Source organism: Eleutherodactylus coqui, chromosome 8 (genome assembly GCF_035609145.1).
Source record: "Eleutherodactylus coqui strain aEleCoq1 chromosome 8, aEleCoq1.hap1, whole genome shotgun sequence".
Taxonomy (NCBI): domain Eukaryota; kingdom Metazoa; phylum Chordata; class Amphibia; order Anura; family Eleutherodactylidae; genus Eleutherodactylus; species Eleutherodactylus coqui.
In genome coordinates this window covers 198,048,397-198,070,128 of record NC_089844.1, presented here as the reverse complement: position 1 = coordinate 198,070,128, position 21,732 = coordinate 198,048,397, and the positions used below count along the sequence as shown (strand labels likewise).

General features: G+C 51.9%; 1 protein-coding gene across 1 annotated transcript in view; it reads right to left on the bottom strand.

Moving 5' to 3' along the window:
• WDR75 (WD repeat domain 75) overlaps positions 1-21,732 on the bottom strand; it is a 33,819-nt gene that overhangs the window by 10,892 nt on the left and 1,195 nt on the right. Inside the window, exons 2-15 of the mRNA XM_066577229.1 lie at positions 19,796-19,925; positions 17,796-17,861; positions 17,626-17,716; positions 17,186-17,310; positions 16,169-16,239; positions 12,603-12,719; positions 11,554-11,642; positions 9,032-9,190; positions 6,650-6,709; positions 5,866-5,981; positions 4,132-4,310; positions 3,095-3,252; positions 1,961-2,141; positions 1,772-1,866 (exon numbers count right to left, since the gene is read on the bottom strand). Of these exons, the coding sequence (XP_066433326.1) occupies positions 1,772-1,866; positions 1,961-2,141; positions 3,095-3,252; positions 4,132-4,310; positions 5,866-5,981; positions 6,650-6,709; positions 9,032-9,190; positions 11,554-11,642; positions 12,603-12,719; positions 16,169-16,239; positions 17,186-17,310; positions 17,626-17,716; positions 17,796-17,861; positions 19,796-19,925 (1,637 nt within the window). The remainder of the gene's footprint in view (positions 1-1,771; positions 1,867-1,960; positions 2,142-3,094; positions 3,253-4,131; positions 4,311-5,865; positions 5,982-6,649; positions 6,710-9,031; positions 9,191-11,553; positions 11,643-12,602; positions 12,720-16,168; positions 16,240-17,185; positions 17,311-17,625; positions 17,717-17,795; positions 17,862-19,795; positions 19,926-21,732) is intronic.

Here is a 21,732-nt window from a genome sequence, read left to right as displayed (position 1 = left end):
GAGCTCCACTGCTCATAGTGACATAGCCCGGAAGATTTCCGGGCTATGTATCACTATGGGAGCTGCAGAGCACAATGCCACAAGCTGTGACAGTGTGCTCTGCCTGCACAGACCCACACAGAGCAGTGAGTGCAAGGGCTTTGAAGAACCAGCAGAAGATATTGCCGACATGTCGGCAACCTCCTGCTTTGTTTACAGGTTGCCATAGAGACCATCGGCTTGTCAGAAGCAAGCCGATGGTCTCTGTGGTAGGGAGAGCTGGTTGTTAGCTGTCAGAGGACAGCTAGGTACCAGCTCTTGCAGCAGAGATCAGAGAAAACCTCCGATCTCTGCTGTGTTAACCCTTTACATGCTGCAGTCTATGTGACTGCAGCATGTAAAGGGCTGTCATCATCGGACCCCCGGAATGTGATCAGGGGTCCTGATGGGTCCCTGTGGAAGTCCCCTAAAGGGACAAAAAATAAAAAAATAAAAAAAAAGTAAAAAAATTATTAAAAAAATAATAAAAACACTTGTCTCCCTTTACTTTGTTAAAAATAAAAAATACAATCACACATGTGGTATCCGTGCGTCGTAATGACCCAGAGAAGGAAGTTAGTACATTATTTAACCCCTTAATGACATGGCCCCTTTTTTCTTTTTTCCCCATTTCTTTTTTTCCTCCCCCCTGTTTAAAAAATCACAACTTGTCCCGCAAAAAACAAGCCCTTATATGGCCATGTCAATGGAAAAATGAAAAAGTTATGGCTCTTGAGACGCAACTGCAAAACTAGTTGAAATTCAATGATTAGACCATTTTAAAAAACCTGCCCTGGTGGGCACGACAGGATGGTAGGAAACCCGACACTCAAGGGGTTAAAGGCGCTCTCAAAATCCGACGTTTTTACCAAAAGCCCAATATCTTCCTAATATCGTAGAATGGACGGCCTCGCGCCTAGATGAAGTCACTGAGCCTTCTATGCATCACTAGATCCCTACTACGGCGGTCTGCCGGCCTGATTGCGGGTCTCCTGACCCGGTCATACATTCCTAACCTTATAGTCATGCAGTCCATTTCGGACCAAAGGAAGTGACGATTTTGGGGGATTTTCATCTCCACTTTTCAAGAGCCACAATGTCTTTAGAGCTGCAGTTCTTATTGGTGCCATCTTGGGGCAGATATGGCTATTTTGATCAACTTTATTGCTTTTTTGGGAGGCAAAATAAACAAAAAAGCATTTTGCATTTGTTGTGCAGGATAAAGAGTGCGTACAATTTATCGCACAGGGATTATATGGATGCCACATTACCAAACATCAGTTTTTTGGCTTTTTTTCACAAGAGGTGAAAGTGTGCAAAAACGTTTCTACATTTAATTTTTACTGTTTTTAATTTATTCACTTTTTTTTGCCCCTGTAGGGATTTAAACCCTGTGATCCTATGATCGCTCTGAATACACTGCAGTACTGCAGTGTATTATCATAGTGATCACAAGCCACGGCAGACCCAGATGCTATTGACACTCCGGTTGCCGTGGCAACCCATCAACATTACACAATTACATAAGCGCAATTATTGATGTCGCAGAGGTAGCTCCCTTTCTCGGTGAACCTTGTGAGTACACAGATCCCCCGCTGTAGCAGTGTGAGGCGGCCTGCAGTGCCTGCTACCCTTCTAGTAGTGACGATGGAAGTCTCCAAGCCTCAGTGAAGGTGCGCCTACTGAAATTCACAATGTCAAAACTGGGTGGGGGAAAATAGTAACATGGGAGGTTTACAGTCCATATACCTACAGTTACAGGTAAGTAAGTCCCAGCAGTTTATGAATCCATTCTCTGTGGAGGATAGAAGATATTTGGAAGAACTCATCCTTCCAAAACACAGGCTCCTGGAAGAGAGGAAGTGCAGAAGAAGTATTTACACCCCCGTTATAGAAGAACTTGGATCCCAGTAATGGCTGCTCTCACTAGGACGCCACCTACCTGATTTTGCCAGGGGGTTGGCAGAAGGTATGCTTCAAATCCCAAGAACTAGTGTCCCAGATGGTTATTACATCTTCAAAGCCAACAGCAAGAAGAGACCCATCTTCAGAGAAACTGCAAGTCGTGGCTTTAAATGCATGGTAACTGCCAAGAAAAAGGCAACTCCAGCCGCTGCTTCTTTCTGTAGAACCAATAAAAGATGGAATACTAAGTAAAAGGTGTGCAAATACAAAGGGGTCGTATAGAGCAGAAGCGCACATCATGTCCACATGCTTAGAGCTGCTTAAAGGGCCACTCCGTCAAAAACACATCTTCCATCCCTGCCCCTTACATCGGATTGCCTTTCACATTCTGGAGGTCTCCATCGTATATTGCAGTCCCTTTCTTGCAGTGCAGTCCCCTGTCTGATGCTTATTACACACCATATTGAGGCTGAGAATTTGTACTTTGTTTCCCAGGGCAATCATTATTACCTTCAATATTCACCCTAAATAGGCTACAGACCAAAAAGTATACAGGCGGGGGATGAGCTGTGATCTCCTCTATTATACCTGTGTGATCGTCATCAGTAACTGTGTCCCCCACCCCTCTAGACAGTTTCTGTGGTAGATCCATGTAACAGCATCACAGAGGCTGAAAAACTGAATAGGAAATAAATACACAACTTCAAGTAGATCCGACTGTTTAGAACTGAGATCACATGACCATCTGGGAGAAAGAGGCCGGGTGATTCAGAAAGAAATGACTAAGCTAGATAACACCAGCTGACAAAAAAAGTTTGCCAATTTACCTCCGACTCCCATCTGGTATAAACTTCTGTATGAGAGATCCACAGAATAATGTAGGAGATCCAACATAGATCAGCGGACAGAGGACCTCGGAGCGCTGCATCCTCAGATGGGGAAACCCAGCCACGTGAGCGACTTCCAGCGATACGGGGCATGGGTGCTGGACTAGAAGTTGTTGCGGGTCTGAAGGCCACTCAAAGCGCTGCTAGATGGGGGTCTGAAGGATCTACACCGAATGGCCACTTTATTTTAGTATCGGCAAACTAGCACATTCTATACGGTGCAACGAACACCCAGAGGCGCTACAGCTCAGTCTGCCATCATGTCGGAATAGTACTGGACTTACTGTAGATGTCAGAATTGTCCTCCAGTACCCAGACTTTAAAAAGCCCATCCTTCCCCGTCGTCACGGCCGTGGGGGCGTCCGGGTCACATCCGCATTGGAAGCAGAGAGACGTAATTTGGTCCTCGTGAGGAGAATTGATCGTGGTGTTCAAGACAAAGCTATAAAGTAAAGGACATAAGTAGAAGCGAGACAAAATACTACAAACACCACCGGTTTAACCCTTCCACTGCCATATGGAATATCTGAACCCACCAGCTTGATCTCGCTGCCCACACTGCTGGCGGCAGGTTGTAGGGCAGATCGATATACATGGCATCTCAGAAGTACTGAAAGACCTATACAGAATGAAAACGCTTTGGCAGACGGTGATCCAACTTTGCATACAAGCTGCAGGGGAGGGAAAACCTGTAGAGCCATGTCACCAACGTGACGGCCATTTTGAATGCTGCCATCTTGGGTTTAACCATAATTTTTCCATTGGGAGGGTCGGTGTGGGACATCAAATTGGCAGAAAATTTCACCCAAAAACAATGGCGCTTCATTTTAACATAACTTTATTCATTCTCATGTTAAAATGAACCGGCCACCACTTCTGGGGCTCTCTGAAGTAACACTCGCCCAAACTAATTCAGCTATCACGGAGTAAAGCATTCCAGAAATAGTAGATTTTAAACATTCCCCAGGCTGTATGCAATTCTGACCAATCAGTTTTGTGGGCTACATCCATGGGGTGATTAAAAATCTTGCGCCAGGAGATCACAGCCCGGCGTGTTAACATGGGCAAGATGTCAATCACCTGCAGATAGCGCCTCGTACATCATCCCTGTCATTCTGACATTGAGGGGCGCCATTATGGGCCGTAGATTGGGCAGTCAAAACGGCCGTCCAGCCTGCCCACCGAACTCCTCGGTCAGATTTAGCATACAGCTTGGGAAAGGTTTAAGGTTTACTCTACCAGTCGGAGAGCCTTGGAACAGGGACTGGTTTCCTTTACCAGGCCGGCGGATATTCTCTCTAATCTAGCCCAGTGTAGTTACCTCTGCAGCTCCTCCTTGTATTCCCAGAACTTCATCTGCATCTCAAGATAATTGGATTCTTTTCTCTTTAGCTCTTCCACAGTTGCCAGCCAGTTCCCCGCCGTATTGAAGGCAGCCTTCGCCAGGTCCATGTGCTGCAGGTCGGCCTCATTGATAAACTCTTGTTGTACTATGTCCAGCTGGGAGCAAGAATAGATGTGTTACCATAGTGCCATCAGGCATACACGTACGGCTGAGCAGTACCACTGTGGTTATACAGGCACATTACGGAGGAGGGGGACACAACTCCGGGTTGGCATTGTGGCTAGTCACGGCCCCCGTCCTTCTGGGCAGCAACAACTGATGGCTCGTCTCTGCATAGGGATCAGTGGGGACAGTCAACCATGAGTGATGCACACTCCACAGCTGCTGGCCGCAGCGTCAAACACCAGAATATCTGAAGTTACATTCAGCCATCGGATCAGTTGGCATTTATCCTTTTTTTTTTAACCAATTAAAACTAGCTTTTTCTTCTATTCTGTGTGCAGATTATTCTATTGTCCGCACACCATTATGGGCGCCGCCATCTTACCTGATCCGCTCTTACCAGCATAGGCGTTACCCCCCACCAGTTTAGCACGATCACTGCTACAGTTTCAGGCGACCGGAGCTGGTCCTAGTTAGACGGCGGTAGCTCTGGATCCGTACAACAGGCTTTGGTGTCATTTTATAAGATTCTTTAAAATGACATTAAGAGCATCTCCATAGCTTCACAGAAGCGGAGCTACAGCCGTGAGATGTGGTGTCGGGAATACTGATTATGTAGCTGTCAATTCAGTCAGTGTGTGCAGAGCAGAGGGAGGGGCGATCGGCCATTCTCCTGTAGGGGAGGGACATGAATTTCTTAGCAGCCCCCTCACCATCAATCTGAGAGCATATTTGCCCTGGGACGGTCACATAATGGGGAAAGAGTGTATGGTCTCCCAGAAGGGGAGTGAAATGAGGACCGGCTCAGCTAATCACTCCTCTACACCATGTAACTCCACAGGTGCTGCAGTCATTGCTGACCACCTCATCTAAACATTGTTACAAAAAATGTATTCTCCTCCAGCCCCTCCTTTATACAAGGCTTTAATATTGAAAATAAAACAAATCCTAAACATTATCGGTCCCGCTACATCCGTAACATCCTCTACTGGTCAGGTTTATAGTTGCAGTTTAAATAAAAAACAGGAGTGGTTTCAAAAAGGAGAGAAGTTCTATCTCTCCTTTATGCTTTCTCTCTAGGAGCGGATTGTGGCCTCAAACTGCATCCCGACAGCTGCAGCACAGGATCATGTGACCAGTGGCAGCACCCCCCGACAGCTGCAGCACGGGATCATGTGACCAGTGGCAGCACCCCCCGACAGCTGCAGCACGGGATCATGTGACCAGTGGCAGCACCCCCCGACAGCTGCAGCACGGGATCATGTGACCAGTGGCAGCACCCCCCGACAGCTGCAGCACGGGATCATGTGACCAGTGGCAGCACCCCCCGACAGCTGCAGCACAGGATCATGTGACCAGTGGCAGCACCCCCCCACCCCCCGAAAGCTGCAGCACAGGATCATGTGACCAGTGGCAGCACCTCCCGACAGCTGCAGCACAGGATCATGTGACCAGTGGCAGCACCCTGATGGCATAGGAAGAGTTTATAAATGCATTGTCAAGAAAAAGCAACAGACAAGGTGATTGTGGCTAAACATGTACACTTACACTATACAGCTGCCTGTCCTCATGTATCGAGTAAAACTGGAGATGACCCGGCCTGCCGTTGAGAACTAAAGCTTTGGTTCGTGGATCAAACATCAATCCAGTCTTCACCTGCTTTCCTAAAAAGGCACAAAAATCATCATGGAAGGTTAATGGTATGTTGGAGTCAAACGGTTACGATGGGTCATTAGTAAAGGGGACATGGTGGGGGTATAGCGTACATCACAGTTGATGCCACGTGTGTGAAGGACATTCTTGTTTTCTCTCTTCTTTGTAGTTTCAGACAAGATGAGGGAAATGCAAGAGAGTAAGTTGGAGGCTCTGAACGGTGAAGAGCGTGCGGCCTGCGGAGGAGGGAGTGCAGAGCCCTTGGACCTCAACGACCAAGCTGCTCAGTCATACTCTAGTCTGTAAGCCCTTCCGCTGCTAATGACGTGGCGGGGGTAGATTCTCGCCATGGCTCAGAGTGCCTGGGCTTTAGTCCCAACCCTCTGCAGTGAGGTAGGCGCTCCGAGTGCCAGGATGGGGCCTACGCGACACGACCAACAGCCGCTGCCCTGAAGATCTGGCCCCACTGGAGGTGAAGTCAATGGGGAGGTTAAGCCCCTCTACCAATGTGATGTGGTCAGCGTGACAGAGGAAGGGGAGCTGGAGGGGACATATAAAAGCCCCAGACTCCTGCTCATGGGAGTCGATGGCTGACGTACGCCTCCAACGTCATACCTGAGCATAAGATTCTTAGCTTTTACTAGTCGTTTGTCAATATTAAAGGACATAATAAGTATACCTCTCACAAGGCCCTGGATGATTCCCACCACCTCCAGGTTGGTGTTAATGAGCGTAATCTCTGAGGGGAAAAATTAACAAGAATTACAAAACTCATTATGAATTTAGTGAGAAAACCAGAAAGATATCAAAAACCAGATACAAACAGTGTTATAACCATTGCTATCATTCCTTTATACACATCTACATGCTACTGGTGCCAGCTGGGGGCCACCCGGCAGAAGGCCACGGCCCTCCTACATAGCTGGGGGCCGCCCGGCAGAAGGCCACGGCCCTCCTACATAGCTGGGGGCCGCCCGGCAGAAGGCCACGGCCCTCCTACATAGCTGGGGGCCGCCCGGCAGAAGGCCACGGCCCTCCTACATAGCTGGGGGCCGCCCGGCAGAAGGCCACGGCCCTCCTACATAGCTGGGGGCCGCCCGGCAGAAGGCCACGGCCCTCCTACATAGCTGGGGGCCGCCCGGCAGAAGGCCACGGCCCTACTACATGGCAGAAGGACACGGCCCTACTACATAGCTGGGGCCACATGGCAGAAGGACACGGCCCTACTACATAGCTGGGGCCACATGGCAGAAGGGCACGGCCCTACTACATAGCTGGGGCCACATGGCAGAAGGGCACGGCCCTACTACATAGCTGGGGCCACATGGCAGAAGGGCACGGCCCTACTACATAGCTGGGGCCACATGGCAGAAGGGCACGGCCCTACTACATAGCTGGGGCCACATGGCAGAAGGGCACGGCCCTACTACATAGCTGGGGCCACATGGCAGAAGGGCACGGCCCTACTACATAGCTGGGGCCACATGGCAGAAGGGCACGGCCCTACTACATAGCTGGGGCCACATGGCAGAAGGGCACGGCCCTACTACATAGCTGGGGCCACATGGCAGAAGGGCACGGCCCTACTACATAGCTGGGGCCACATGGCAGAAGGGCACGGCCCTACTACATAGCTGGGGCCACATGGCAGAAGGGCACGGCCCTACTACATAGCTGGGGCCACATGGCAGAAGGGCACGGCCCTACTACATAGCTGGGGCCACATGGCAGAAGGGCACGGCCCTACTACATAGCTGGGGCCACATGGCAGAAGGGCACGGCCCTACTACATAGCTGGGGCCACATGGCAGAAGGGCACGGCCCTACTACATAGCTGGGGCCACATGGCAGAAGGGCACGGCCCTACTACATAGCTGGGGCCACATGGCAGAAGGGCACGGCCCTACTACATAGCTGGGGCCACATGGCAGAAGGGCACGGCCCTACTACATAGCTGGGGCCACATGGCAGAAGGGCACGGCCCTACTACATAGCTGGGGCCACATGGCAGAAGGGCACGGCCCTACTACATAGCTGGGGCCACATGGCAGAAGGGCACGGCCCTACTACATAGCTGGGGCCACATGGCAGAAGGGCACGGCCCTACTACATAGCTGGGGCCACATGGCAGAAGGGCACGGCCCTACTACATAGCTGGGGCCACATGGCAGAAGGGCACGGCCCTACTACATAGCTGGGGCCACATGGCAGAAGGGCACGGCCCTACTACATAGCTGGGGCCACATGGCAGAAGGGCACGGCCCTACTACATAGCTGGGGCCACATGGCAGAAGGGCACGGCCCTACTACATAGCTGGGGCCACATGGCAGAAGGACACGGCCCTACTACATAGCGGGAGCCACATGGAAGAAGGACACGGCCCTACTATATAGCGGGGGCCACATGGCAGAAGGACATACTGTATAGCGAAGGCTAAGCTGCGCTTCAAATATACACCAAACCTCTCAGTTATGCTTGTTCATTAGAAACCAGAGAAAAGTGAGTGCGGTGGGAAAGAGGACTATAGGCGAGCATGCACCGACTTCTTGACACTTATTGAGGGAGGCAGCACAGCAGTAAGAGCTGCAGTGTAACAGCGTGTAGGGGCTCATTCACACAAGCCTATATACGCTGCATATTACACATATTACACACAATGTTTCCCACGTAATAAGCTGTGAACAGAACCCAAATGATCTCTATGGGTCGGTTCATACAAGCGTATTCTTTCACACAATGTCCTGTCTGTGCATATTAAGCACTGTAAGAGGCTACTGATGTGGATGCGCGGGTGCACAAAATCAGTGGGATGTTCCTCCCTGACTCCAACCTGGTAATCAGAATAATCCCCGACCCTTCTGAAGTAATCAGTGACTATAACCTGTAATATTACACTCCAGACCCCTCTATTAGCGAGTCCATTGCCATCACCATGTCCTCAGGCAGAGTTCCATAGTCTCACTGCTCTTACAGTAAAGAACCCCCTTCTATGTTGTGTAGAAACAGCCTCTCTTCCCAATGAGATAGAGCACTCCGGTATACTACATGCTTAGAACTTACTGTTATCCACATGGGAGGTGCAAAGTAGAGATCCACTGGGGGAAGTGACAATGTGTTCAATGGTTGCTCCAAGACGAGGGAGAAATTCCTTCCTGTGTTCCAGAGTGTGAGACCACTGGACAAGCACACATTCAACACCGCCACTAAAGAGTACGGTACCTAGAGCAAGAACAGCCGTCTTCAGAACATATTTAGTAGTATCATACTGTGCTATTACATTTAACCAAGAGCTCAGAACGGAACTCCCAACTTTAGAGGAGTGTTCCCCAACTCCAGTCCTCGGCGCCCCCAGCAGGTCATGTTTTCAGGATATCCTATAGTAAGAAAACCTGTGACAATGTCTGAGGCACCAACAATAATCACATCACCTGTGCAACACTGAGGAAATCCTGAAAACATGACCTGTTGGTGGGGAAGGGGGACAAGAGAAAGGGAAGGGGCGCATGAGGTCTGGTGATGTGTAGCATTGGGTATAAGTGAGAGGATCACAAAGGAGATCCCAGTACAGAAACCAGATGTCACCAGGTGTAGAGCTGACAACGGGGTCTGGAGGGGGTATGTCACCAGGTGTAGAGCTGACAACCGGGGATCTGGCGGTGGGGGATGTCACCAGGTGTAGAGCTGACAACCGGGGATCTGGCGGTGGGGGATGTCACCAGGTGTAGAGCTGACAACCGGGGATCTGGCGGTGGGGGATGTCACCAGGTGTAGAGCTGACAACCGGGGATCTGGCGGTGGGGGATGTCACCAGGTGTAGAGCTGACAACCGGGGATCTGGCGGTGGGGGATGTCACCAGGTGTAGAGCTGACAACCGGGGATCTGGCGGTGGGGGATGCCACCAGGTGTAGAGCTGACAACCGGGGATCAGGCGGTGGGGGATGCCACCAGGTGTAGAGCTGACAACCGGGGATCTGGCGGTGGGGGATGTCACCAGGTGTAGAGCTGACAACCGGGGATCTGGCGGTGGGGGATGTCACCAGGTGTAGAGCTGACAACCGGGGATCTGGCGGTGGGGGATGTCACCAGGTGTAGAGCTGACAACGGGGTCGGGCGGTGAGATGTCACCAGGTGTAGAGCTGACAACGGGGTCTGGCGGTGAGATGTCACCAGGTGTAGAGCTGACAACAGGGTCTAATGGTGGGATATCACCATGTATAGAGCTGATGATGGGGTCTGATGGTGCGATGTCACCAACCAATCAGTATGGCACATTGCAGCTTCTGGACCTTCCAGAGTCCAATGTTGGCCATGTTATTGGGGGATGGAGACCATCCGGTGTATGCGGTGCCGCCACATTTAGGGAGACCTCGTAAACTGACAATGTGGAGAGTCAAGCCTTGTAGGAGCTGTGAAGACATCACACACATCGTCTGCCCTCGCTCAGGAGGTCTCACAGGCTGTTGGCACATTCCTTGGCACCAGAACCATTCATAGAGAACAGCATGTGAAGGGTTCCATGGACGAGCGGCTGCACACATCACAGCAGTGACTGCACAGCGGCGCCTGCAATGGTGTTCAGAGCGATGGACTGTAAGTGAGTGCAATCAAGTGTTGTGGACAGATGAATCACGGTACATTGTCTTCCAATCGGATGGCTGCACTTGGGTCTGGCGGTTGCCTGCAGAGCGGTTTTTAATGTGACGGCATCATCCCAACAGTGAAGTTTGGAGGAGATTCTGTTGTGGTGGTGGTGTGTGTGTGTGTGGGTGAGGGGGGGGGGCGTTCTGCTATGAAGGACAAGGGCCATTGGTTATAGGGAAGTCACCCTCCCCGACAATGGGTACAGAGACAGAATGTCTGCAGACTTCATTGTCCGGATCAGGACAAACTAGAATGCCGTATCCGAGCCCAACACATCCATCATTCCCACGGCACTACCTGAAGCTCCTCCAAGAATCCCTCCACACATCTATGGGGGTGGGAAGTGGCTGCGAACGAGGACTGCTGTCACTGAGGCCCAAGGTGGCCAAACACTGGATGGAAAAAGGAGAATAAAAGGGAACTTCATCGCCTTCCTTGTATGTCCCAGCGGTCACATGACGGGACATGGAGGAGTGATAAACATAATGTAGATGGATAAAGTTAACGAGAGCCTTCAGTAGTTTAACCTACGCAAAACTTCTGACGACGCTAGTGAGGAGCAGGAGAGAGGCTGCAGGTACCTCTATGGAGGATTCAGGATTTACAGCAACGAGAAAAAGGAAGAGCTGAAAGTGCTCTCCCCTCTGTCCCCGAGCTGCTGCGCAGCCGACACCGGTGGAGGGTTCATGGGTAATGCTACATCTGTGGCGCACGGACTAAACAAGTCCTCTGAAGGGGTCCTCTGGCACCCTACCTGGCTGCTCCTACTGCTGGAGGGGTACAGCTGGCAGGAGGGGTACAGCTGGCAGGAGCAGCTAACACTAACCTCTGCTTAGTGTCCGCAGCTACACCCACCGTCTTCAGCTTTGTCCCGAATGAGACGGCAAGTACAACAATCATTCCCATGTATCATTCTTTTACAATGGTCTATGATACAAACCTTGAGCAGAGAAGGCGAGATCAGCCACATAGTCGTAGTGCCAGTGCAGAGACGTGTTCGTATAGTTGCGGTCATGGTTAAAATTTCTCCTATAAAAGATAAGATATAAAGGCTCATCCATGCGGTGGACCGGATCAGCGCAATGCCGGAACATAAAATATTCTGTGGAGCCATTTAATAAAAAAGATTTTTTATTTCAATTTAAGAAATAAAATACAATAAAAATTCTTGGTTTAGTTTGGGAAAATTTGGCTCAAAAATATATATTTTCTTTCAATTTCCAGAGGATTCTCCATTGTGATGTTTTTTTTGCTATATAAACCAAAACCAAACACTACCAGCAGACAATTGTTGAACGCACTAGAACTCGATGCGCAGGTATTTCCCACAGCTCAGCGCCCCTGCCCGCCGGACCCCACGTACCCTCACTTGTAGAAAGTGACAGTTCTGGAATCTATAGACTGTAAGGCCGCTCTCACACATGTGCTTAGTACTACAGAGTTCTGCCACGCTAATTGCGGTATAAAGCTACCATTGTTTCAATGGGGCCTCGCAGACCTTCGGCCTTTTTAACACATCTCATCGCCCATCAGAATGATGGGGTGCCTTAAAAACGGCTGTCGGATGCAGCAACCTGTGTTCAAAAACGTGATAAAAATTGCGTTAAAACACTGCAATCAAAATCACAGCGTTTTACCAACGCAGTGTGAGAGAGTGGCCGTACTATCACTACACGGCTCCTCCCCGTATTATACAGTACTAGTAATTATTAGGAAATTATTGTACCAGTGTTTCTGGTGGAACAATGTGGAACACGGCTCTGCTACATGCACGTCCCACCCGGCTCTGCTACATGCACGTCCCACCCGGCTCTGCTACATGCACGTCACACACACACAGTTCTGCTACATGCACGTCACACACAGCAGAGGGGTGGGGGGAAGAGTCCCTTCCTGAAGAGAGGCATGCAGTTGTCAGAAGCCAGATATTTCACTGCTATGTAGATTTGTATTGCAGACGTGTGCAGAAATCACCTAAGTATCACTCACCAGAGTCTTATTTTGCCGTCTTTGTGTCCGGTGGCGATGCAGTCTTCTGTGGGATGACAGGCGACCACAGTGAACGTATTGTCCGCTCCCTGCTTGGCTGATTCACTCAAGGAGAACCTAACAAAAAGTTCCACTATGTTATCACAAATCCAACACAACAGCTTCATAGCATGAAGACAGGGATTACCCGTCTGCGGACACCCTTCATGCCAGCGCCAACAGAGATTGTGGACAGGAAGGACTGGTACAGCTGGGCCACACCGGGTGTGTAGCACCGGAGGGCGCCACGCTGTAACCTCGGGACGCCCTAAAACAGGTACAAAATAGGGAATATTTAGATTTTGAATTAGTTTTTTTCCAGCTGGCAAGTAAGTCCGGGCCCATCCGTCTACTAAGAAGTTGAAGATCTGAACATCTTGAGACCCGACCCCAGCGGCTAACCGATTCCTGCTTAGGAACTCTGTCTTTACTTTCTGCCCTTCCGTGAAGGACAACACGGATAGAAGGACTACAGATAGAAGTACCATGTGCCAAGATGCCCCAAAAACAGACCAGAGGGGAAATATTGCAGTCTCACGCCTTGTTCCCCTCAATGTCATGGGAAGGTCACTGCATCACAACTGTCGGAGAGCATCTTTGAGCGAGCGCCCTTAACGATGCATCCGGCCCGCTGTACTGCGAAGTCAACCCCGTTCAGTTGTCTGAAGTGACTGAGGCGCTCCCGTCTTCCTGCCATCACCTCCTCAGGACGGCCGCCACTGGCGTCTGATGCAAGTCATAGTCAAATGGAAGTTGAGGCTGAGCATCGCAAAGTACGCGGGGCGCAGAAAAAGGAGACCCAAATCACAGGGAACCCTTCACCCCAAATCACAGGGAACCCTTCACCCCAAATCACGTAAGATAATCATCTTTATTAAACATGGAATATACGGACAAACACCCGGACTCAGACTAAGAATGTTTAGAATTCAGTATAAGAGCCACCATGCCGGGGATGTGCGTAATAGCCATACCCTCGTGAACCAGCTGGTGACACCATCGACCCATTCACGCTCGGACAGCATGATTCTTGTGCGCTAGTCGCTCATCACATCCCTATGCACGAGCCGGCGCCCATTTTCATGCCGTCAGAGACTGAATGACAAAAGAAGAAGTCGGTGGTTCGTGCTCACCGCTCAGCTGTTGGCCGTGTTCACACTGAACGATTATTGCTCAGCTTCGCTCTTTTGAACGATAATTCAGAAAATTGTTCAGTTTGTACGCAGCATAAATGATGAAACCAATGGGATTCACTCCCCCGACAAAGCCGCAAGTCAGCAATACACGTGGGGTTGGATATTTGACTGCAAGGGGCTATTTTGCAATGTTGTAGTCCCCTGATATATCTATACATAGTTATTAGAGCGCCCCCTTGTTACAGTCCTGGGTATAATAGATGATGCGAGAGATCTCTGTACTGACCCCTGATATATATATACATAGTTATTAGAGCGCCCCCTTGTTATAGTCCTGGGTATAATAGATGATGGGAGAGATCTCTGTACTGTCCCCTGATATATCTATACATAGTTATTAGAGCGCCCCCTTGTTACAGTCCTGGGTATAATAGATGATGGGAGAGATCTCTGTACTGACCCCTGATATATCTATACATAGTTATTAGAGCGCCCCCTTGTTACAGTCATGGGTATAATGGATGATGGGAAAGATCTCTGTACTGACTCCTGATATATCTATACATAGTTATTAGAGCGCCCCCTTGTTACAGTCCTGGGTATAATAGATGATGGGAGAGATCTCTGTACTGACCCCTGATATATCTATACATAGTTATTAGAGCGCCCCCTTGTTACAGTCCTGGGTATAACAGATGATGGGAGAGATCTCTGTACTGACCCCTGATATATCTATACATAGTTATTCGAGTGCCCCCTTGTTACAGTCCTGGGTATAACAGATGATGGGAGAGATCTCTGTACTGACCCCTGATATATCTATACATAGTTATTAGAGCGCCCCCTTGTTACAGTCCTGGGTATAATAGATGATGGGAGAGATCTCTGTACTGACCCCTGATATATTATACATAGTTATTAGAGCGCCCCCTTGTTACAGTCCTGGGTATAAATAGATGATAGGAGAGATCTCTGTACCGATCCCCGATATATCTATATATGGTTATTAGAGCGCCCCCTTGTTACAGTCCTGGGTATAATAGATGATGGGAGAGATCTCTGTACTGACCCCTGATATATTATACATAGTTATTAGAGCGCCCCCTTGTTACAGTCCTGGGTATAAATAGATGATAGGAGAGATCTCTGTACTGATCCCTGATATATCTATACATAGTTATTAGAGCGCCCCCTTGTTACAGTCCTGGGTATAATAGATGATGGGAGAGATATCTGTACTGACCCCTGATATATCCATACATAGTTATTAGAGCACCCCCTTGTTAAAGTCCTGGGTATAATAGATGATGGGAGAGATCTCTGTACCGACCCCTGATATATCTATATATGTTTATTAGAGCGCCCCCTTGTTACAGTCCTGGGTATAATAGATGATGGGAGAGATCTCTGCACTGTTTTCTGATATATCTATACATAGTTATTAGAGCGCCCCCTTGTTACAGCCCTGGGTATAACAGATGATGGGAGAGATCTCTGTACTGACACCTGATATATTTTATTTGGTCGCCCCTCAGCCATCTGTTTTCTAAACTAAAGAACCCCAATTTTGCTAACCTCTCTGGGTATTGTAGTCCGCCCGTTCCATTTATTACTATAGTTGCCCCCTTTGTACCCGCTCAGGCTCTGATATGTCCTTCTTGAGTACCGCTGCCCAAAACTGTCCACAATATCCCCTGTGAGGTCTGACCGCTGACTAGTAACATGAAGCACAATGTTCTCATCATGCGCCCCCTGACCTCTTCTGATGGCCCCATGATCTTATTTGCTCTAAGATAGTTGGTAAGCAGAGACTGGCAGACGGCAGATCTCTGGTCAGACATGGATTCTGAAATTAGCAATGTGTGTATCCTGCTTGCGGTGTCTTGGCTGTCCCTGGACGGAGCGCTCCCCCCCTGTCCCACGAGACTGATCCGCAGCCCTCCGCCCACTTCCAATCATGCGGTCTGCAGCGCCAGAAGGCTAACGAACCTGTCAGGGGGATTTCAGCCAATTCCACAGATGAGAGAATTCAGCCACGAGGGCCGCAGTATTCTCACCAGGTCCCAACGAATACATTGGAAGCAGCCAAATGGAAGGTTGGAGCAAAACCCACAATCCTGGCTGCCCAACACGGTCCAAAAAAAAAAAAATCACAGGTGTAAGAAACAAACCCCAGTGTTCGCCACCCATAACCCCACTCTACCCCAGGGACCTCCTAACATGGGCAAGCAGAGGCCGTCGCCCTCTTGGCCGCTTCCTGTCTCTAGTAAGGCCAAGCTCTCTGTTGATGTTGGCACAGGGGATGATGGACAACAATTACACACAAATACGGATCTAGTCCTAAATTAGGAAACATTTCAACAAGACGCTACAGGAGAGAACGATCCTTACCTGAAGGTCTCTTTGCTTTTCAAAAAATAGACGATGAGCGTGTGTCTCCTCGCCGTGACGATGTACTCGCCCTCAAACAGAAAGGGAAAGAGTTGCCATTTAAATACAGTATGTGGCAGTGTCACGGTAATACTAATAATGGGGATGCCAGTAGCTACAGCATGTGGTCCGACCGCCGGATACTACGGATCATCAGCACTCAACCGAGGGGGAGGGAGTAGAGGGGCAGACGGCTGCACAACATGTACAAGCTTTTTTCCAGCAAATATGAGCGAGTCTGTGCTCCTCGTAGTGCAGGTCAGGACATCATCACTTGTAACTCACTGAAAGACCTGTGATGACATCACTGTCATGTGATAGGGGCGGAGCATGTAACTCACTCACTCATTCACGGACAAGTGGTTTTTAGTACTTTGATGGCTCAAAATGTGTTAAAACCAGTTGCCCCCAGTGATCCAGCACAGCAGTTCCAGTAGTCCTCCTGGTCTTTATGAATACCTAACTGCTGTAGCCAACGGAGGGCGCTGTGGTCATGTGCATGTTTTTGGTATCACGGCTCAGATGATGGAAGACATGATGCCAGTAGAATAGCACATGACTACTGTGCCTTCTGATTGGCTGCAGTGGTAGCCATCAGAAAAAAAAAAAAAAGGAGGATGACAACTGTGGGAGCTGCACTGCTGGACAACGGGGGAATAGCAGGCGAGCACGGCAGCTTTTATTGTTTTACCATATCTGAAGCCATTTTTAAAAACTGTCCAGTCCGCACCGAACAATCCTGTAGGAAGTAACAACATTTTTGACAGGAGTTTCTCGCTGAATAGGTCAACTGTAATGTGTAAAGGGGTCCGAGATCCCCAAACGTAACCATTTGGTGACAGGCATGGTGAGGACAGGGGACGCCCGTCCAGAGAAAACCCAACATAGAAACTGCTTTACTGCAGGAGAGCCTTGTGCAGAGCTGTGAGCAGACAAGCGGTGTGCATGGAGAGACGCGCAGTACTTGGCGGCGCTCACCTCTCTTCCAACTGCAGTACATTTGTGTGATGAATGGACATCTGTAAACAGCACCGTCACTTGTGTCGCTTTACATTCCTGTGCGGTGGACTTCGGTAACTTTATAGATATCAAATCAAACCTTCCTGAAAATAAAAAGGTTGGAAGTTGTTACGGATCGCCAACACCGTCCGCCCGGTGACGGCGCCGAGCGCAAATCTGCCGGCAGTCGCTTCGTTTCAGCCCACTGTGGAAACAGGACTTGTTCAATCATTTAATGACTGCCTGTTCAGTGAATAGAGGCGGGCAGCGGGCAGAGATCTCTGGCACCCCAGGCCTCTGCTCACTACACGACTATCGCTCCTGCGTGAGATCACGTGACTGATAGTCATTGGGACAACCTGTGTTATATGGTGCCTGACCAGAAACATGAAATAAAACCGCTATGAAGAGCTCCTTACTTGTCGAATTGCCGCCTTGACAAATGGCGTAGACGCAGTCCGCGGATGCAGACGTGTACAGGCCGAACAATCTCCGCTCGATAAGAAAAGTCTGAAACACAAGAAGTGCGCGGTCAGCGAGGAAGCAGCGTATACCGGCAGAACTACAGCGCAGAGTATATATTCTATACCTTTATTACGATGCCGTCCAGGAAGTCCCATAACTTGATGGTGCCGTCCAAGGAGCAGGAGAGGAGCTGCAAGATAAGACGTCTGCGTCAGCGTGCGAGAGGCCAATCTGCCGACTGCCCATAGACCGCGGCCACCGATGGCTGAGATGGGAGTTATGGGAACAGTCTACCTTATGGGGCAGACAGGCTTCCTTTAACCCCTTCATGGGCTTGCAGGGATTGTATGGATCAGGATCAGACTCCCCCCTCCATGCACGGCAGATGCTGCCTTTTTTGACAGCAGACACCCACCCACAATGGCTGCAATCAGTGTAACACACTGGGTACGGCTGTTAACCCTTTAAATGCTGCCGGCAATCCTGTCAGCGTCATTTAAAGGGGTTGTCCCGCGCCGAAACGTTTTTTTTTTTTTTTTAACACCCCCCCCCCCCCCCCCCCCCGTTCGGCGCGAGACAACCCCGATGCAGGGGTTAAAAAAACAAACCGCTCAGCGCTTACCTGAATCCCGGTGGTCCAGCGTCTTCATACTCACCTGCTGAAGATGGCCGCCGGGGTCTGCTCCCTCCGTGGACCGCAGCTCTTCTGTGCGGTCCATTGCCGATTCCAGCCTCCTGATTGGCTGGAATCGGCACGTGACGGGGCGGAGCTACATGGAGCTGGCATTCTGCACGAGCGGCTCCATTGAAGAGAGCAGAAGACCCGGACTGCGCAAGCGCGGCTAATTTGGCCATCGGAGGGCGAAAATTAGTCGGCTCCATGGGAACGAGGACGCCAGCAACGGAGCAGGTAAGTATAAAACTTCTTATAACTTCTGTATGGCTCATAATTAATGCACAATGTATATTACAAAGTGCATTAATATGGCCATACAGAAGTGTATAGACCCACTTGCTGCCGCGGGACAACCCCTTTAAATACATACTAGCATACCATGTAAGGCCGGTGTTGCATAAGTGTTAGTAATAACGCAGCGTTTTTGAATAACGCTTAATGCACTCCATCATTGCAGTTGGTTAGTGGCGGGCTAAAAAAAATAAAATAAATTATATATATATATATCTGAAACACAAAGTAAAACAGACGGCGTTTAAGAAGCGAGGCGTTAGAAACACTGCGCTAAACTGCTTGTCTGACAAGCCACATTGAAGTCAACGGAGGCTCAGAGAAGCGTTTTTAGGGAACGCCAAACTCTGTAAAAAAAAAAAACACCAGGGCGAGAGCGGCCTTACACTGGGGGAAGAAAAAAAAAAAGTTCAGCCTATTAAGCCCCCCCATCCACCTCAATGTTGCCTCAGAGGAAGGCAAGAGAAACCTTTAGATAGCAGGCAGTTTACCTCATTTTACACTTGTTGTAATTAATTATCACATCATTTATGCTGCATGAAAAAAAAGACGCTAAATTCATGTTTTTCCTCCCGGCAGCCCAACCCCCCCCCCCCCCCCAAAAAAAACCCCACTAAATGTATTATACAATACATTATTCCAATAAAACCTCCAACCCTCACACGGCCGCGGAAAACAACAAAAGCCATGGATTCATAGGAAAATAGGGCGCATCACTAAGGGGTTAAAGAGCAGCACTACCGAGGAAGAGGCTTACACCTCGAAACACGTCTTGTTACTGAGAGAAGCCGGGTTCACGTTACTTCCACTCCCGTACTGGTCCCCATCCTGCAGGTCACATGGCGCCCGCGTTCCATCGCTGCGGTTGAGGCTCTTCTAGATTACGGTTATATTTTTCACCACATCCAAATCAGGGACGGACAGATATGTGCGCGTCTCCACGGGGGGGGGGGGGGGGGGGGGGAGGAGGACGAGGCCTTCCTTTATATTTCCTAGAGCTTTAAAATCCACTTCTGATTTTAGCCCAAAAAAGGTGCAAAAGCACCACAAAAGGAGTTGTTTTTTACTACTTCTCTCTGTGGGAAGCCCCCTTACAGGTCCGGCTAGAACGCCCCTTTAAGTGGAGGCGATGCCTGGAAGGATTACTGGCTTCTCACCTGCAGCGGATTATTTGGATAGAGTTGAATGCCAGTCACCAGATCCCGGTGACTCCACAACGCATGAAGACATTCATCGGTGGCGGTGCTGAACACCTTGATGGCGTCTCCAGAGACACAGAGGAGGTACCTGAGAAACGAAAGACACCGTCAGTAAGATGGTACAAGTATGTAGTGCTAGGACCCGCCCGAGCCCCCCCCGATCCCACCGTCCTCCGCTCCACCCCATGGGACCCCCCCCCCCCCCGGGACCCCACCGTCCTCCGCTCCACCCCATGGGACCCCCCCCCCCCGGGACCCCACCGTCCTCCGCTCCACCCCATGGGACCCCCCCCCCCGGGATCCCACCGTCCTCCGCTCCACCCCATGGGACCCCCCCCCCCCCGGGATCCCACCGTCCTCCGCTCCACCCCATGGGACCCCCCCCCCCCGGGATCCCACCGTCCTCCGCTCCACCCCATGGGACCCCCCCCCCCCGGGATCCCACCGTCCTCCGCTCCACCCCATGGGACCCCACCGTCCTCCGCTCCACCCCATGGGACCCCACCGTCCTCCGCTCCACCCCATGGGACCCCACCGTCCTCCGCTCCACCCCATGGGACCCCACCGTCCTCCGCTCCACCCCATGGGACCCCACCGTCCTCCGCTCCACCCCATGGGACCCCACCGTCCTCCGCTCCACCCCATGGGACCCCACCGTCCTCCGCTCCACCCCATGGGACCCCCCCCCCGGGATCCCACCGTCCTCCGCTCCACCCCATGGGACCCCCCCCCCCCGGGATCCCACCGTCCTCCGCTCCACCCCATGGGACCCCCCCCCCGGGATCCCACCGTCCTCCGCTCCACCCCATGGGACCCCCCCCCCCGGGATCCCACCGTCCTCCGCTCCACCCCATGGGACCCCCCCCCCCCGGGATCCCACCGTCCTCCGCTCCACCCCATGGGACCCCCCCCCCCGGGATCCCACCGTCCTCCGCTCCACCCCATGGGACCCCCCCCCCCCGGGATCCCACCGTCCTCCGCTCCACCCCATGGGACCCCCCCCCCCGGGATCCCACCGTCCTCCGCTCCACCCCATGGGACCCCCCCCCCCCCGGGATCCCACCGTCCTCCGCTCCACCCCATGGGACCCCCCCCCCGGGATCCCACCGTCCTCCGCTCCACCCCATGGGACCCCCCCCCCCCCGGGATCCCACCGTCCTCCGCTCCACCCCATGGGACCCCCCCCCCCGGGATCCCACCGTCCTCCGCTCCACCCCATGGGACCCCCCCCCCCGGGATCCCACCGTCCTCCGCTCCACCCCATGGGACCCCCCCCCCCGGGATCCCACCGTCCTCCGCTCCACCCCATGGGACCCCCCCCCCCCCCGGGATCCCACCGTCCTCCGCTCCACCCCATGGGACCCCCCCCCCCCCGGGATCCCACCGTCCTCCGCTCCACCCCATGGGACCCCCCCCCCCGGGATCCCACCGTCCTCCGCTCCACCCCATGGGACCCCCCCCCCCGGGATCCCACCGTCCTCCGCTCCACCCCATGGGACCCCCCCCCCCGGGATCCCACCGTCCTCCGCTCCACCCCATGGGACCCCCCCCCCCGGGATCCCACCGTCCTCCGCTCCACCCCATGGGACCCCCCCCCCCCCGGGATCCCACCGTCCTCCGCTCCACCCCATGGGACCCCCCCCCCGGGATCCCACCGTCCTCCGCTCCACCCCATGGGACCCCCCCCCCCCCCGGGATCCCACCGTCCTCCGCTCCACCCCATGGGACCCCCCCCCCCGGGATCCCACCGTCCTCCGCTCCACCCCATGGGACCCCACCGTCCTCCGCTCCACCCCATGGGACCCCCCCCGGGATCCCACCGTCCTCCGCTCCACCCCATGGGACCCCCCCCCCCCCCGGGATCCCACCGTCCTCCGCTCCACCCCATGGGACCC